The 19855-nt window shown below is 38.6% G+C and overlaps 1 protein-coding gene across 1 annotated transcript; it reads left to right on the forward strand.

Annotated features, from left to right (window-relative positions):
• The first annotated feature begins 612 nt into the window (after nt 1-612).
• Nucleotides 613-18385, forward strand: LOC139725927 (homeobox protein HB1-like). Its single transcript, XM_071637007.1, has 2 exons — nt 613-1408; nt 17608-18385. Exons 1-2 carry the CDS (start codon nt 859-861, stop codon nt 17976-17978), a joined length of 921 nt encoding a protein of 306 aa, XP_071493108.1. The 5' UTR covers nt 613-858; the 3' UTR covers nt 17979-18385.
• The last annotated feature ends 1470 nt before the right edge of the window (nt 18386-19855 follow it).

Raw genomic sequence — 19855 nt, forward strand, 5'->3', positions numbered from 1 at the left:
CGTTCTGGGCATTTTCTTGAGTTAAACAAAACACTTTACTATATTCAAAAGAAAGTGATATCTGCGATGAAAAAAAATATTCGAAAATTAAAGTACCTCCAAATACATCTATTGCTTTACTGTTAGACAGTGTGTCTTATTATTTCTTTTCATTACAGACAATGCATATTCTGTCATATTTGCCAGTCCATTCTCCCTGCGCTTGATATGCGAGGGTGTTCCTTCGGCCGACAACTGACCCATCGTGGGTTGTGTCACACATTGTGACCCCATGACGTCACTCATGTGACCTTGATGCGAGTCTCTCCAGGACCTCTTAGTATCATTTGCATTCAGACTTCCTTTAATTAGTTCGCGGATTTTCGCGTGCAAGATTGACAGTGACGGAGAGGGAAAAAAAAAACGAGAGAAACTGAGAGAGAGAGAGAAAATTGGAGAGATAAAGAAAGAGAGAGACAGAGGAAAGATACTATAGACGTGAGGAAGAGGAAGAACTACGTGTTGTGCTGCGTACAGCGCACTGAGTTCCTATTGGTCAGTTGCCTGTGCGCGTGTGATCGGGAGAAAAACCAAAACTATGTTGTTCCTTCATTCAGATAAATGGAGGACACTTACTGAGGCGAGGTCCAGAGTACAGAATGCTTAAACATTAACCCAAGAGTTACACAGCTTTGAATTCAAAGTTTGTTTCTACACGACAATTTATAGCATCGTTTTTCCCAAATAGTAAACATCGTTAGTGGTCGCGACAATAGAGAGGAAAGAGAGGATAGGGAGCCCGTTGGCAGGCAGCGCGTGGCCACTGTTTGGTAGTATCATCGCGTCTTTAATGAGCAGGTTCTATTTCTGATCAGCAACATGAGTTCGAGTTCGTATTCCGTGAATCCGGCGTTTTTCCCGACATACCTGCACACCGGGGATCAATTCTACGCCTCGCCCGCCGGTAGCTACGAATTTTCATCTTGCGCTTTCAGCAAGAACCCTAAATCGTCCACCTACTCGGCCAGCACGTCCCCGGGTCTTGTGGCCAACAATAAGTCGCCATGCACGCAGCAGCTGGGCCCAGCGGCAGCGACTTTTTACGGGGGTGGAACGCTGTCGAATTTCCAGACGACCACGGGTTATGTCGATCACGCTGTGACATCGGCGGCCTACGGGACCATTAGTCAGCCGATTTCGCCCACGAGTTCGTGGGACACGAGAATGTCGGCCACATACAACTCACAGTCGACGTGGGGAAGCACGGCGGCGGAACTCGGCGACGGCCCGTACCGCGGGCGAGTGAACGCTTTGGCAGCCGGCTCGGGATGCTTGGTTTCAGGGGCTACGGAGCCCAATAACAACCACTGTTCACAAGTTATGTCTCCGTGCAAGTCAAACTCTGGCTACCCATGGATGCCCGTAGCAGGTATGACAGTATCCTATTTCAATCGTTATCATCTACTTTCTTTTTCAATTGCTCATTGTATCATTTGACCGACCAACCTCTTATTTCCGCATGCACTTATGCATTGTGTAGTGGATAAACTCCCGATGCCCATAGGTGTTATACAACAGTCGAATGATTTAATGTGAAACATAGCATCAATAAGCATTAATTCTGCAGCGTCTTTATTGTGTCTGCATGATATTTAATGAAGAACCAAGTATCTCTGCATCTTGACAGTCAAACACATTGGCTTGTACCCTGCTTTCTATTTCAGATTACTGAGCGGGACTGTGATAATATTTTCATTAAATGTTCGCCAGCAAAAACATTTCTTTTTTGTTGTATGAGTCAGGGCGCTTGGCTTTGCTTGCTTTCTATCTAGAAGTTTCAGTGTCAAAGACATCAGATATTATTTGGATAAGACAGAAGAACATCAAGAAGCTAGCTGCCAGCCTGACTTGGCAAGCTCCAATGGTATCACGTACCGAAAGCTTGAGACTATTGAGAACATTATCCAAGCGATATAAGACCCTCACGTCTATAGCACGCTATGACAATCTCACACCACTATTGGAAATCACTAGCATTGCAGTTAGACACGTTTGCTTTACCTTATCCCAGAGTCCGGTAGCTTTATTCAGTATACGGTGGTATACAAACGTTACAATACTTACACAACTTAATTAGAGGCCCGAGCTTGATATTGCGTGTAATGTGATGTCGGTTAACCTTACAGCGGAAAGCGAACTTTAGTTTCGGCTTCGATCTGAGGGTGATTTCCGTTGAATATAGAAAGTACAATTCGTCAACTCGATGAACAACGGGACAAAAAAGCCACTTAATCAGGGAGAATGAAGAAAAAAAAAAGATCCCTGATAGCGGCATTTGTGCTGTTGAAAATGAAACGTTAGCTGACTTTAAATTCACTCAATTTCGAGACACTTCGAGATAGGATTTTCCATTTTGAAATTCCCAGACCGTGACATTCTCGTTTTCCTGTTCATGAGGATATCATTATTTTTTACTGTATTTGTTGCATGACGCACGAGTTAATACTTGATTAAGGGGTCGGTATAAAAATGGGTCCAGAAAAATATTGCAAACATATCAATGCAAAGTGATTGTGATCGAACCTATGCACACAATGGTGTTTATTGACATTATTGTTGATATCACATGCGTACAGCGCAAACAGAAGACATCCGAAATGTAAAACAAAGCACAAACATGACAAAGAAGAAAAACCAAAGCGAAGACAATGTAACGGTCATGTGAGGACAATAACTGACGGCGAATTCCTGACGAAATTGTGACGTTTGCACCTTAAAGTGCCGGAGTGCACATTATTGTCGCAATCTGTGTTTTAATGGCGTCATAAAAACCCGAGGCTATTATCCCTGTGAAACAGACGGACCGCTGGGCGGCTGACAGCACGAGCCGGTCCGCCACATTGCATCCCACCCGCGCGATCTTAGACGCGTCAGACCAGTCATAGCAGTGCTATAATCATAATATACTTAAAACTTGATCCTACTGTTGCAACAGATAGGTTTATTGTAGGAGTGGTTGTTGTCCACGTGATCCTGCATTTCGTTTGGAGGCTACGCCCAGAATTAGGTTCACTGCTGTGATTCGTAGTTATCCCGTCATGGAAACACTGTTGTAACTTGTCATGTTCTCAACTTACAGGTACTATGATACCTGTATCATTGTGCAAAATACAAAATTACTGTGGGTGTTGTTTTGTGTCACGTCTTATTGTTACGTAGCAGAGGGCAGTGTATGCTATTCGTGACTTGTACGACAAAACGACCCTTTGTAACAGCGCATTAGCAAATTATGATTAGCTAGTACAACTGCTTGAATACTATACTAATATGAAACAAGATGACATTTTCTTTTTTTTTTTCCTCTTGAGTTGATGGTGGCCCATTGCCCTCTGATCAATTACGTTAATGACAAAGTGTGATAGTAAAAGTAATATCCGTGACATTGACCACAAATTTTCATCCTCTGTGTCCTGTTGCTATCGTTTCCCAAACAAGACGAGACATTCATGTGAACTCCTTTGGCAAGGGGTGTGGGGGGGGGGGGGGGAGATGGTGGAGGGTTTATACTGTCCTGTTACACTGGGTCTGGGCCCATGCCATATAGGCCTATAATTCTTCCAAATAATCCAGATCAATCAGTATTATACAGCAATGTTCCTTACTGTATCTAAATACTTATCTACCAGAAATTAATCAAACATTGTGTTGCGATAAATTTCTTCAACTGATTTTTCAACTGATGATTTCAACTGGTGAATTTCTGGCACTGTTATAATTATGGAATCATAAATCATTTGTTCCAATTAATCGAGAACTCCAACATGATCAGCATTCTATCTAAATACAAGGCGTGTGTCATATAGGTCATTTCTGACTGATAGATTTTCGTCATTTCATACGTTAAATCACTTGCAAAGAATGAATAAATTACCTTCTTAACCATCGATGACATTAGAATCACTCAATAAAATCAGTCTTGTATTGTGTTTCTTCACTGATTCGTGTGTTTGTTTTTGTTGTTGGTTTTTTTTTTGGGGGGGGGGGGGATGCAGATGTTGTTGTTAACTGCTTGATTTTTATTTTGTATTATAGTGCATATAATCTAGTATCACTCAGAAAAACCAGTCTTGTATTTCTTCACTGCTTCGTTTTGTTTCATTTTGGTAATTGTTGTTGACTGTTTGTTTCTATTTCTTGTTTTGTGTTAGTGCATAATATTCAGCATTGCTCAGAGGAAATTCCAGCAATGTAAAGTTGCACTTACGGAACGTATGGTAATATCTATAATGATATAATGATAATGAACAATTATGACTGTTTAGACTTACGCCTTGTGTCACAGAAGTTGTATGCTGTATCAAGTATTTTTTTTTATATAAAGCAATAGATTCTCTCAGGCCTGATTCATGTGATTGAGCACTGCAAGGTGGATTACTACGCCGTTTTTAGAAGATACAACATTTAGTGTGAAAATAATCAGAATTTAGAGTTTGTGAAACCCTATTTTCAGACAATTCCCAATTTCTTTTTAACGTTGTTTTATGAAATCTGAATTGAAAAGAGAGAAAAAATCTTCAGGACTGATTGTGATGATGATTATTAGACGACATTACATTTTTTAGGTGTTTTTTTCCCCTTACAACAAAAACAGTGAACGATGAGCATGGGACAGTCATGGAAATGTAGAATGACAACATTCTCTTTTAGAAAACATATTACTCGGAAGTGATGTAAAAAAGAAAAGAAAAGAAAAAGCCTTGACTTCAATAAAGAATGCGATGTATTAATTATTAGGGTAGCGGGTATGCCCGTGTCCTGTTAACAGATCTGGTAACTATCTGCAAAGTTCGACGAGCTCTATAAAGGTGTCAAAGCCATCTGTAAAGGAAGTTATAGATCATGCTATACAAGGATCTCTTAACATCTGTAACCTCAAAAAAGGGAGAAAAAAAGTGATTGTTTTTGTTTTGTTTTGTTTTTCTTTTCTTTCCTCTGTATGTGTAGTTCATGAGTGTCCCATCTTCATATTATTGTCACAGCCACGTGTGGCAATAATTCGTGATAGCTTGGCTTGTCTGGGGCTGGAGGAAACTGGAGAAACGGGCTGATAGATTTATCTTGATCAATCAAGCCACTCTTCATTTCCGGCAATCACTTCCCTATTCTGACAATTGACTATAGCTTTTGACCCACTAAACTGGTATGTGCTCTCTCCACAATTTTTTTTTTTTTTTTTTTTAGTGGTAACTCGAATCATCGCTCTCTTTCTCTCTTTCTGCTTAGAGATTAAGAGAGAAATTGAGACAAAGGACGCAAACCTGCTCAAATTACCGATAGAGTTTTCTTTTTCATCATCGTTTTGCCTCTTGAATTGAAAGTCACGGTTCGTTAAAGGTACGCTATCATTAATTTTGTTCGAATTCTCCTGATAGCCGCCTAACCCACCAGTGAAGTCAAACTCCTGGAAAGGAATAGGTGCAGTATAATTAATGTAACAGATAACCAATGTTCAATTCCCTCAGAACTACCCTGCTGCATGTGCTATTCTGGTCACGTGACCAGTTAATTCGAAACTTCTCTCTCTTTTGACAATAATTATTATTACAAAGTATAATTGCGATTTCCCTCTCAGCAACGGTAGGTATAGAGGGATAGACACTTCACAATTTCGAGGGTGAGGGGACTGACAACTGATCCAAAATGGATTCAAACTTACCCATAATTGACCCCATCTTCTTCTGAACGGTTATGTCTTTTTTTGATAGGCGGAAACTGTTGTATTATTACGGTATATTCAGATACGTTTTTCTCATCCATTAATTGACACGACCTCTCCACAACCGTCAGCTTTGAGTTTGCAATTTCAGTCACGTGATATTCATTTTCACGCGATTGTTGAAACTTCGAGCTGAAATCCAATACATCGGACTGTGGTTATTTCCCGTGACTGCACTTAATACGAGCATCTGGGCTCGTCGCTTATGTCACTCTGTCGGGGATTGTGATATTCTCCCCCAAATAATATCATGTTTTTTTTTGCTCATGGTTTCAGGCCACAACTCAAAGCAGTAAATCGATGACCATGCAACCCTGTGACATCGGTTGATTGTGGGTACAATCGAAACCACTGTATTCCCATCAATCGAGTCAACTCAACAATTGACTTTGCACTTATAACTCTTCTCACCATATCCCTGAACCTAACTCTTGATTTAGGTGAGTTCTTTCAATTAATTAAAAAAACAGAACAAAAAAGAAAAAAGTCCGCAATTGAAAACTGATACCCTTTCTCTTCTACCAATCAGAGTGTCATTGTAAGATTTTGGACACGTTTCACATACACTGTATGACAAGATTTACAACATAATGCGACTAAAGAGAGATAACAAAACCGATGTGCAAGCCAACGGAAGGCATGTATTTAATACCCGAACCAGTGGGGCCAGTGGAGCGGTCACGCAGTCCGCAGCCCTGCCTGGACTCTGGCGATATCCATCGCCCGAGCTTCCGCGTAGCGGGGCGAGGCTGCGATCCACGTCGTTCCGAACATGCGCTATTCGATATACCCATCGCGGCATGACCGTTGTTGTGAACCTGAGAAAGTAGGGAGTACAAAATCCACCAGTCTTCCCCCCGAAACCACAGTTCATTCACAAAAACGCTCGCTCTCACAGAAGACAGATGAAATCAGCAAAATCTGATAACATAATCACGACAAAACGTACGAAAATCTAACCCTCCCCTGTTAAAAAAAAACAAAACAAACACACACAAAATAGAATAGGTTAATTTTTTGTGTTTTGCATTATTTGGGTGTCTTTTTCCTCTTTACCTTCCTTTCGTTGTTATTTACGCTCCGGATGTTCAGCCAATTGGCTCCAAAGGTTTCCCTTGAAAGCGAACGAAAACATAGCATCCTGTAGAGTCAGTATGACAGTTTGGTGGATAACTTCCGAGCCGAAACCTCAATAGCTTCACCATGTGTAGCTCTAGCGACGTTTACACGCAATAGCCATACGAGGCACGCACCCTAAATTTAGCACCCTATACACAAATAACACTTATTTTGGAATCGTTTGTTTATAAAACCGTATAAGCATTCAACTTCACGTAATATCTTTTGCAGATTTAGCGCATCTATTTCATTGTCTTCTTCTTATCTGCAAACAAGCATGTACTTGATCGATAATCTATCAAAATTAGTAGTACATAGCCTAAACGTCATTATACAGAAGGAAATATGTGATAAGAGTTCTCATGAGGGTAAATACACACCCTCGCCTGATGTCACTTTATTTCATTAAAGAAGAACAAAAGCAAAGGAAAACTTGATGAACTGGTGGCCATTTTGTCATAGCTGTTATCTACTGATGATTTTTCCCGGTTTAATAGCACACACGCAGATAAAGAAATCCATTTCACCTAAAGCTCCAAAATTGCGTAATACTGTCGTGAACCCTTTGACTTTATTAGTACTTGTCTGTATTTCTTGTGATTTGTTTGTTACTTGTGTGCCAATAATCAATGTCAATTAAAATCACAGATAGTGTGAATACAAATGAAGAGCTTGCTTGCAAAAGGCGCTAAATCCACAATTTTTCAATGGATTAGAAGCGAGCCCTTCAAATATAAATTCATTAACACACACGCTTTCCCTTAGTTTCCTGCATAGCCAATTTTAAACTTGAAATTCGGTGTTTGGCGCGAACCGATGGAGGTAGCGGACCGGTGACAAATTGCATCGGGGTCGGGCTGGGGCGGAGCGAGGACACGAGACCCATTAGCGGACGGGAGAAGGCCGCACGGAGTCGCCAGTCTGTATACAGTGGGATGCGCGATGAAATATTGGCCGATTCTCCCCGTCTGACCCGCCGAAAAACACGGAGGGTGTGAACGTTTCGCAACGGCTCAATCTATCACCGTGTTTGTGTTCTTTTTCGGACACCGTACTTCTCGGCACGCCATGATCAGAAGCGTAATCAGAAAATGAGGGAAAATATCGCTACAGTGTCAAGCACGAACGTGGAAGTGTGTGTGTATGAAGATGTCCGCGTTCGTCGCGAAGCTGTAATTTATTACTTCCGATATTTGGTCAGGGTGCTAAAACAATCTGCCATATTTCTCCCACATGAGAGTGCTTCGTGGAAGCCTTGTTTCAAGAGACAATACCGCACAATCTTTGTAAGAAATAACAAAAAGACCAATGTTGGAGACAGAAAAGTTCGTCGAGGGAAATCAGAAATTTGGAGCAATGCCTACCTCAGTATTGAACATATTCGTCAATAGTCATCGGCAAAAATAGAGTAATGCCTTTTAGTGATCGATCCATTTTAAAATTATTTCCCTCGTAGTAAATTACCCCCGTTCTCGTTAAACTGAATGTACTTTGTAGAAATATCTGTTGAATTCTCTTAAACTTTCACTTTTGTTAAAACTTGGACAGAAATGATTGCCTAAGTTAGTACAGGGTAATATCCATGGATTTGTATAGTGGGTCTTGTTTGTGTGTTTCTGTGTGTGTCGTCTTGAAGGACATGTGATACCCTTAAGTGTTGCTATGTTAAAGACTTGGGCTATAAATTATAGTTCTTCGTATACGGGAGGCAATGGGCAAAAGTTGTGTATCTCGTTTGTATTAACACAGGCATGTATGAGCATCATGAGTATCTTCATTTTTCCCTCTTTCTATCTTCCCCCTTTTCTATCTCTCCTCCTCCTCTTCTTTCTCTTTTAAAGTCACCTTTTGTTTCTTCAGCCTTTCTCATGATTCTTTTACCTCAATGGTCAACACAAAACACTCGCATACACATACAAAACTTTACTGGTATTAACAGTGTGATACGATGCTCTGCGCATGTAAGCAATTGTACGTAAATGGGGTCTACATATTGTGTTGATGATATCGTGCCGTTGCCTGATTAACTATGTATGATGGAAATAAATTGCCTCAAGGAACTGACATCATCAAGATGAAGAAAATAGTCAACGAGATTTAATGTATACGAGCTACTGGTATACGCATCATACACCAATACGTGTATACATTGCAACCTGTTCATTAACGTGTGTCTTTTTGGCATCAACCTTTAATTACATCCTACGCAATAATATGCACGTCCGAAATGATAGTCGACCCACTCACAGACCTTTGCATTGGCTTCAGTTGCGCTCTGTCAGTTTCACCACACTGTAGGCCTACCGGCCCCGAGTCAGTTGTTCATTAGTTCCTGATAATAAATAGAGATCATTGATCAAAGAGGTTTTGGGTATAAGAGACAGGCTGGTGGTGACAATCGGACAGGCAGAGGAAGACCAACCATGTCACTGGCTGCAGCCTCCGGTCAGAAAGAGGGTTGCCATGGTTACTTTCTTTATTGTACATTGTCTTATTTTTTTTATGCTTCTTGGTTTCTTCATTCTCCAAAACGAAAGTTGATTGATGGCACGTCTATCGCCCAACCTGTAAATACCATCGGAGTGGTGTATAGATTTTTACCCGTTTTTCCTCGTTTGCCCTGTCAGAATACAAATTGATCGACTGATCTCTAATCAATGGAAAGGAATAGATACCTTCCATGAACATTGCAAAAAGTCCGGTATTGTATATGAAACATCGAGCTGGTGTTAAATTTCTGGAGTTCGATCATTTATGGTATTAGATTAACACCTCCGGGTGTCACTTCAAAACATAAAATTTTGAATAGTTTCTATGTAACTGTTCTTCTTGTTGATTTTGAACTTCAACAAGACGATCAAGAATTTTCCGATAAAGTACTTAACTTTTGAACAAAAAAAAAGTGTGAACACATTGACACCACAGTAACACCAGTTGGTGTAGTCTCCTATTAAAGCTAGTCACCCCGATGTTTTTTTTTTGCAGTGTAGATGTCAAAAAGCCACCTAGGTACCTTGACATGTGACCCTTCCTTACGAATACTTACGCACTGCCGTGGCAAATCTAAATCTCCAGTCGGTCCTGGAACACCGCCTGGTGTAGAACAGTTTCTTTCAAATGGTTTTCTCAACAAGATTGCAATAATTCTCCGCCTTGAATCTTTCAAGATCAGTCTGTCTTAAAGGGGAAGGCTAGTAACTGATCAGTGGGAATCAGTGGAAATGCTGGGAGATGATTGTTCCAATCCTTATGGGATTCATTCAAGAGTTCATTGTATATCTATTGTTGTGTGGAAATGATTTCCTTCAGAATGGTCTCATATTCAAGTAATGTGCAGTTTAATGCTTCCAGGTTAGCGTCCCTGGTCAGTGACGCAGCACTAATCTGCACATTACTTGAATATGAGACCGCTCTGAAGCAAATCATTTTCACACAACAATAGATATACAATGAACTCTTGAATGAATCCCATAAGGATTGGAACAATCATCTCCCAGCATTTCCACTGATTCCCACTGATCAGTTACTAGCCTTCCCCTTTAAGGTACTCTGCTTTATTCTTGCACTTGCACCCCTCTCTCTCTTTCCTTGAATGTTTGTAAAGCTTTGTGTGAAACAAAAGTCAAGACGTTTGCTGCACATTCAGCACCTCTTCATGCGCAGTGGGCTAAAGGCATACATTTCATATCAATCGACGTCAATAGCAAATCATTGTAATTGACGTGGGGGTTGACACGTTCTAAGTAAACCGTTTTTTTTTTCTGTAACGTTCTCTGAGACAAAATTAGAACAGTGTAGAATGTCTATAATGACACTAGGTAAGACTTGCAATCATGTAAAAAACACTCCACCTGTCGATGACACCGATAGAAGAGAAAGCAGTATATGTTATGCCTACGATGTAAGTGCCGGCCACTCTAGAATGAGTTTCTTCAATTTTCTTGATTTCAAATACATTATCAAGCCGATCGATTGGATTAGAAGCTAATCTTCTCTGGTGAAGACTCTTTTTGCTCTGTCTTGCTCGTTAACGTCTATCTTTATTTTCTTCAGAATGACCTGTCATTTATTCAAGCAGACAATGAAATAGTGGCAAGCTGATGTTCTGACGAACCATACATGATTTCACATAGGAAGGACTAGGCATAATTATATTACGCTGTATGTGTGTGCGTGCGCATGTGTGTGTTTGATTAGTACAATACACTTCAGATGGTTCTGCGGAAATTACAAACTTATGGGGCAAAAACTATGGTTCTCTTTGCCAATTTTTCTATTAAAGCATCTAATCAATCGTGTTAATGTTCAAATCAAGACCAGTAAACTGCATCTTCTCAATCTGCAAAGCATTCGAAATTATATACTACTATCTTGTTGAATGCATCGACTGTAATGCATATGTCTCCCAGAAACAATTTGTCGTGTCCAAACGTTCATGTAGCAACAAGAAGTAAATAAAACAAAGATAGTAAATTATCCATCGGAATTTGGGTCATAATAATCGTGAGAAACCTTAAGCGTCAAGCGGTGTAGTAAATTAAACTGTGCATGGACGGAAAGCCCCCCCCCCCCCTAAAAAAAAATGCGAATTTTTTGAGATAGAGGAAGAATAGTTTGATTCAAAGATAGGCACGTGCCTAAGTAGACTTTGTTATCATACTGTGCAGCCATCAACTTCCATGACACTCACGGCAATGTTCGCTATTAAGCTTAAGAATTATTCTTGAATCCTATACGTATGAGTATCATTAGTTTGGCGCATAGAGAGTTATGCATTAAAAAAACACCTTGAATTTCATAAGTTTTCTTACAGGACCTCCAATGGGGGTTAGAGTTTCCTCTCAAGGTTTCAAAACTGAAGTCTTTCTTGTCGTTGTTTCAGTCAATTTTTAATTCGATGGCGTCTTATGTTTTCGACATGATATCCGTCGGAGAAATAATTATGGAGTCGGATAAATTGATTTCGGAAAGTTTGTACATCTCTTCATCCAAATGTTTTTACGCACCCCCCCCCCCCTTGCATAAAGCCTGACAGAAAATGTAGCAAAGAAGGTAAACAAAATCGCTGAAGGTTTGAGTTAGCACGTTTTGTTGGTTCTTCCGCTGAAAACAAGGAATTAAATCACATCCGTAAACACGGTTGGAGGACGAAGACGAGAAATTCACAATTGGTATAGATAAAGAATGTGAAAAAAGGCGTAAAGTCGCCGCGACTGGAAACCACAACATGTATGTAAGGAACACTCTTTTTCTCACTCGCTGTAGACAAAATCATAAGCGAAGGAAAACAGAAGGACGTCGTTTTCGACAAGGAGTTTCGCGTATGGCATTTCCTCAGCATGGAAAAATGGAGAAAAAGAAAACAAGAAAAAGATTGAAATCGTTGTGAACCAATAAAAGCTTGCTTTGAAGATTGCTTCGGAATGTATTATGATTTCGGTACTTTCTCGCAAAGTACAATAATATCAATGACAATAGCAAAAATGTGTTGCACTCAAAATATATTGTAAATGTGTAACCTTAAGTGTTTTACGTGTTTATATAATATACATATATGTATGTATATATATATATATCTATATATATGTATATATATATATATATATATATATATATATATATATATATATATATATACGACTAGTAGTATTTTGCTAGGAAGAATTAAGACCACGCCAAAGCATCGGCCTCTCAGTGGGGAATATATAGGGGAAGGTATTAGAAGTTGATAGTAAGTATGTAACCTTAGAAATATGATTCGCAAGATATCTTTCTGATAAAATACATTCAAATGTATTCCAGTAAAGTTTAGGAAATACTACCCAATTGCTGTGGATACTTTCTGTCAGGGGAAAACAAATTGTAAGCAGCAATTAATAGATTGTGGATCTTTTAAACTAAACTAGGCTGGAGAATTAATGATTTGCAAACTTTTCTTTAGTTCTCCCTTTCCATAAAAGAACTGCCGCAAAGTATTGTATATAATTATAACTTTGCTTCACGTAAAGTCCGTGGGATAAGTTAGACGTTAGGGATGGAGTTTACTTATAGAAACATAAAAACACAGAGGGAGAGAGAGAAAGAGAAAGAGAGATAAGAAGTTTAAAGTGCTTGTCCTATGTGTCTAAAAGTTGTTTTTAAGCAATATTCTGTCACTTTTTTGTTTCATTGAAGAAAATAAACAGTTAAGATATCAAATTCAACAAACACATCCCTCCGAGATATTGTGAACCATAAAATTCAGAACAGCACAATAGACCCAAAGTTTCATAAACTTGAGAGATTCTTAATTTTGTATGTGTCATTTCTTCAAATCGTGTATATGGGGCGTAGGCGTTTTGCAGCTATTATGAGAGTTTGGCGTTGTATACTCAGTATATTATGATCTGAGTCTCGTTGTTAAAAGGTTAGTGAGGGGTAAGAACATCAGTTCTTGTTTGCATAAGAAAAGCGAGTGTACTGCAGGTCATGTCAGAAAAGAGTACGAGGACAACTACTAGTATACGGTACCTATAAATGCCTGGCCACTCAGTTTCTTCACGCGTTAATAAGAGATCATCTGCAGCGAGATCGGCTTATGCGCCTATTAAGATCGGAAGTTTTCAGGGGGACAAAAAGACAGTCTCCTTATTATCACGACAATGATAGGTAACCCTTTTTCTAGGCACTATATCCGAGAAAAACTGCATCAGCTGCTGCATAAAACAAGGAAAAAAAACAACGAAATGAATGTTCCAACACATTAACATGGTTGTGAGCTATGTGTAAACATGAACGTAGAATAACATTGTCATTAAAAAAAGGGAAGAACTCAGACGCGTAAATAAATGCTGTGAAAAGAAAAAAAGAGGAACATCATAACTTAATGAAAAAATAACTTTTTTCCCGGTATTTCCCGCGTTGTTCATGTTCCATGTATATTTGCATATTGGGCGCAGACACAGCTTCTTCTGTTTTGTCTGTTGGGAGTTTACGAAAAGAAAACAAACAACAAACTTACTGAAAACCCGATAAGTTGTGTGATGATTTAGAATATCGTTGTTCTTTGTTCAGGATTTTTGTTTAGATAGTCTTTATTAATTCTCGACAACAGATCGTCGACTTATGAAGAAACTTATCATGCAGTTCTAGTTAATTTCATCTCAACGAATTTGCCGCCGAATGCATCGCGCAAATCACAGTCATTATACCTATAAAAGGTGAAGAAATTAATCTGTAGGTCTAGACAGCTCGAAGACTAGTGGTCACCAGTAACCCTGGGCATTCGGGCAACTAGATCCATGACTGTTGTTGATTGGTTGTTAAACCTTATCGCATCACTATCGGCTTTTTTTTTTTGTCCCGTCAGAGGTAGAGTTTAGTTCCCAAGCGGCAATCGACCGTGCCAACTTCCAAGGTTATCGTTTAATTCCGACAGTGATATGCCCTTGTACCACGTTTCCTTTCCTGCTCGTCTGTATTTTTTGTTTGTTTGACTAAATGTATCTTTTCTCCCCCCCCCCCACTCTCTCTTTGTCGTTTCTGTTTTCACCTGCAAACTGACTTCATGTTCTTTTTATGGTCTATTGATAATGATAATCTGTTTGATCTTTACTCTGCAAGTAATATTCGCCATAAACATTTTCTCTGTCCGCCTTTTTTTTTAAAGAAAAGAGCTGAAAGGTAATGTTTACCATTGGGAGCAGTGATTAAAAAAAAAGTGTTAAAACAGGAGTTATCACATTTGATGCATAATATGTGTAGGTCAGTTGTATCATAAAACATCCTGCCATATAAAAGCTTTGCAACAAAGCCAAAAATATACTGAGTAAGGAGATACATGTACATTGTATCACTGTTTTTCTCACTAAACCTTAACTGTAGACGGTTTAGTCTAGAAACAAGTTTATTATAACTATTGCTCACAGTTTGTATATTCAGCAATACTTAACATTGATTATAATGATTACAATTTTTGCATTGGTTGTTTATATCCCTAACCCACATTTAAAAAATATTTTGAAGCACTAAAACTGTTTTTTTTTTCATCTGCAACTGATAATGTCTATATACATGTATAATACCTAGATCTATATATAATTTCTCATCGTGTGGTATATAAATCGATTGTGCCATGTATAGATTTGTGTAAATTGTTGTGGTCCTTCAGCAGAAAACATAATAATTGAACAAGGATGAGGACATATAGGAGGCTAACATATTCCAGCAATGTAACGATGTAATTTCATTGTATATACCACTTGCTTAACAAGTTCGTGCACCTGTGGAGAATTTATGCGTGCGGGTTTTTTTTTTTCTTTTGTCCTGCTTCCCATTTGAGCACTCAATCACGCATTCTTATTTGAAGCTGCTATGTCATCATCCTTCTTCACGGTGATTTATCATGAATTTTGAAACCATTCTTATTCCTCATCCCAATCACTATAAATTATGAAACTCTGTACCCTTCTATAACTAATTCAAATATCCAAACGCAAAAGTAAAAAAAAAAAGAAGAAGAAATCCTGTGGCGGTTTCATCTAGAAATGCAAGTTGTTCATTGTAGCCGTTTCTTCAGATTGTATTGATCAGGAGAAGCTACAGGTTTGGAAATTGCGCGCTTTGAAGACAATGATTTCGCCTTAGTTATCGTCTTCAGATTTGGTTTCTATTGTCTTTATAATACCACTTAAGATTTCACATTGGACTGGCAAAAGCAGTGTCCAGCTTAAAACTTGGAAATATCAGACGTTATCGAATGGAAAAATTTTCACATGTTGTAAGTTCTTATTGCACTTAACTTTGGGGGGGGGGTGCGATCATTATGATGGTTGTATCGGTATTTATCACCTATCGGTCTGATCAATACCCTCCTTCTGATTATTCATAAAGAACCCCGAAATACAAATAAAGCGACAAATAGGAAACTAACATTATGCATTTACAAAAAAAAAAAAATCAGATAATAGTAAAATCTCATTTTAATTTATGGACAAGTTCACTTAAAAAAAAACACGAAAAAATGAAATGACAAATCAAAACTTTTAACGTTGTTACTCTTCCGACCTTTTGTTAAATGTTAAATTTAAAACTCAAAATGTCAAACTGCTATTTCAGAAATGGTAGAGTGAATATTTCGAGTATCAAATTTAACAGTTACGAAAACGCTGGAGGAGTAGCAACGTTAAAATGTTGACTTACGAATTCATTTTTAGAATGTATGTGAGTATATGTATGAATGTACGTGAATTTATATTCTTACCTAAGCTTACACGAAATATAGTTATATATATATATATATATATATATATATATATATACATGTGTGTGTGTTTGTGTGTGTGTGTGTAAAAACTATTTGTGTCTTTTCTCATGATGTCTGTGACACAAGATTTAAATGGATTTTATAATTCAGTTGATGCATGCTTTTTCGTTTGCTCCAGTCACATGCCAGTATGGCAATAGAAGGTCATCCATGGAAATTCTGAAGACATGATTATTATCGTTTGTGTTCTTGTTCCCACTGGTGCAGATTTTTTTTTTTTTTTAATGAAAGAAAATGATATAGAAATTCATAGACAAGGATACAGATTAATGTTAACATCTTACTTCAAATTCATGATTTAAAAAATCAATGTTGTTTCTAACAGTGATGACGAAAACAAAACGAAATCATTTTTTTTTTTTTAAATATATAATGTAATCGACGCTTTTGCCATGTTAGTAGCTCCGGTAGTCATGATCATGATGATAGTAGTTCCGGGAACATGGTGGAATCACGTGCAATGTTTGAGCCTGGGTATTTTGAAATCTATAAGAGATATTTGTCAACATTTTAAGTGTCTCCAATTACTTAATTATGTAGCGTTACATCCTGGAATGTGACGTGGATGATAACTTCTGTTTAACTGGACAAGCCTCACCGAAACTTATAAAATTTATCTTTTCTTGCTCTGGCAGTTGCAATCGTAACAGAATCTGAAAACATAAAAAGTAAACATTATCCTATTCAAAGTCAAAAGATGAAAAAATCATGCATTATATTGATATTTGTTTGGTAATGACTTCAAATTCTAAAACCAACAACAACGTTTGCCAAATATTTTGTATGTTTTCAGTTTATTTTTTTACTCGAGAAAAAATTCTGACATCGGAAATTCTCCCATACGTCTTCTTGTGGCTTTGCGATGTAGGAGTTCACGTATGTATGTATATGATATGCAATGTATTTTTCTCTCAAATATATCGCAAAATGCATTGTTAGCTACTTTGGATTTTCGTGTCTTTGTTGCGCTATGCGCTATGACTGGTCCGTCAGAACATTCGCCTGTCACGTGTCAATGGGGGATTTTGTTTTGTTTTGTTTTGTTTTGTTTTTGTTTGTTTTGTTTTTTCCATAAAGGTCACAAACTACGTTTTGGTAAAGTTTACCGTTGCTCTTCAGCAATTTCCTGCGAACCCCGTCGATCTGTACTTCCCCCGTAGACTTTTTGTTGTGCACCCTGTGAATCGATTTCTCCTTGAATTGGGCCAAACAAAGAAAAGAAATGCTGATTACGTTAACAAAAAACAGCCACGATATCAAAGATGTTAAAAAAAACCATCGATAACTTAATAATGTTGATCATGAAATATTGTGTTCTCCACAGGCATATCAGTATGTTCACCGATTGACTGATTATGACCAGTGCAACTGCTTGTGTCAGGGATTCTTTGGATTAAGCCTTCGTTGTTTATTTTTCTTTTTGCTGCAGGTCCTAACGTCGGTCTCGAGGTCGGCCGAAAGAGATGTCGCCAGACTTACACACGCTACCAGACGCTCGAACTGGAGAAGGAGTTCCACTTCAACCGCTACCTGACGAGAAGAAGACGCATCGAGCTCAGTCACCTGCTAGGACTGACGGAGAGACAGATCAAGATCTGGTTCCAGAACAGACGGATGAAATACAAGAAGGAGAGCAAGAATAAAGAGGAAGGCGGCTCGGGCGAGGGCGAGGGGGAGAACGACTCGGAATCCACCGGGGCGGAGAGCACTCACAGCGGTGTAACTACGCTCGAAAAGCCCGCACCGATAGTACTCCACGTGGACGATGCGGTGGGGCTCAACGTCGTTAGGCATTCATGAACTTTCGGGTTCCTCGGCATCGAACTAGTGACTCTGTGACCCAGAATTGTGGAAGATTTATCAAATTGATAACTTATATTACAAAGAAGACAAGAAAACCCACAACAAACTATGTTAAAGAGTGTTGAAAAAGTGATGTGTGGACACCAGTCGTATCATATCAAGCTGGGACGTTGTGTGTGTGCATTGTCACTTGGATGTAAATAATATGATAAATCGGAGTGTAAATTATGTACATAATCCGGCATCTTGATGTGTATAGATAGACGTTGTCTCAGTGTGTTTGCAGAGTTCAAAGGTTAACTGGACTGATAGTGAAATTAAGCAGTTATGGTGTGATCGTCTTCACGTGGGGAAGCAGTGATTTCCGCCAGTTGCGGTGTGTTTAAAAAATTCTTGTTTATTTCCTTTGTCTGTAAGTTTGGTTCTGTTCTTGTATTTCATAGGCTGGACGTTCGACGCAGTGACTGCAAAGAAACCAGATAGACTGTGACACTCACACAGCTGTATGTTTACAAAGCAGTCCCACCTTCACAGTACTATAGTTTAAATTGCTGCACACACTTATTGTGCTAATGTTGTTGTACAGTGATAACAGAAGTAAACTGAAATCGCGTCACAATGGACGCAATATACGTTAAAAGGCTGTTGATTTTTTACCCCCATCAATACGAGATGCCTTTGTAGCATCTTAGAGGACTTGTCATCGCTTTGACTCCGGTTAACTGGTGCATGTTTGGAATGCCACCAAAAATGTTGCCAAATATGTATGATTCAGAGACTACAACCTCGCCCTGATATCATTTTTCACGGTCTCGTTAAATTTAGACATTTGTTACTAAAAGTGGCTACGGACTAGGACAGAGCATGATGGCACGCTATTTTAGTATATCTTACCTCAATTATATCATTCCTTTGTGCATTCTTGTTGATTTTCATGAAGAAAAAATCTTACATTTGCCGAGATTTTAGAACGATTTTTTTCTAGGTGTTTCGAAACTATTTTGGGTCCTTGGTATATCCATTCTACAGCAGCGAACGAGTATAGCTCTCATTTATTTTGCTATTAATCCTACAGTTTTAGGACTACAAAGATAATGTGAGGCGACGCAATCTTATGGTTGAACGCATAATTCGTTCATGTTATTAAACGACAAGTGTATGTCTATTCAGAAATTGTGCGAATTGGCTACGGAGTAGTACAGAGAATGATGGTAATTGTTTTTTAAATATCTCTTACCTCAGTCATATCATTCCATCGTGCATTCTTGTTGATTTTCATGGAAGAAATCTCACATTGACCGTTATTTTACAGCGAACTTTTTAAAAGGTGTTTCGAATCTAGTTCTCATGGTTTGTTAGGTCTTATAGGTCTGTGGTATATCCATGCTACAGTGGCAAACGAATATTTTTTCTCATCCGTTTTGCTATTAATCCAACAACTTTAAGACTAAAAAGACAATGTAAAGGAACGTACTATAAATTAAACGCATAGTTCGTCCGTGGTATTAAAGGCGAGAAGTGTAAGTCTTTTCTAGTTGATGTCATGCATATTATTGTTCGATTCATTTGTGTTGGAATATTTAAGTAATTTTGACAATTCTACGTAACGTAGATAGTAATGTTCTGGCAATAAATGGGAAAAAAGAAGAAGACATTGTTAGAAATTGCAGTTGCTCCAGTGGAAATCAAAAAGATTCAAAATATATAAACATGTGTGCTACTACTTGGGTCATGTTATAACTGCACCGAGCACGCAGGGGAATTTGTTAGTTGTGCATCGTATGAACATAGTCTCCTTTGTAAAACGGTATCATTGCAGGGGCATCGGACTCCATTATCAACTAGGCTGATGAAGTAGGTTGGTTTAATGATAC

This window comes from Diadema antillarum, unplaced genomic scaffold (assembly GCF_040938485.1).
Source record: "Diadema antillarum isolate AM-2024a unplaced genomic scaffold, OU_Dant_1.0 seq00000069_RagTag, whole genome shotgun sequence".
Classification (NCBI taxonomy): Eukaryota; Metazoa; Echinodermata; class Echinoidea; order Diadematoida; family Diadematidae; genus Diadema; species Diadema antillarum.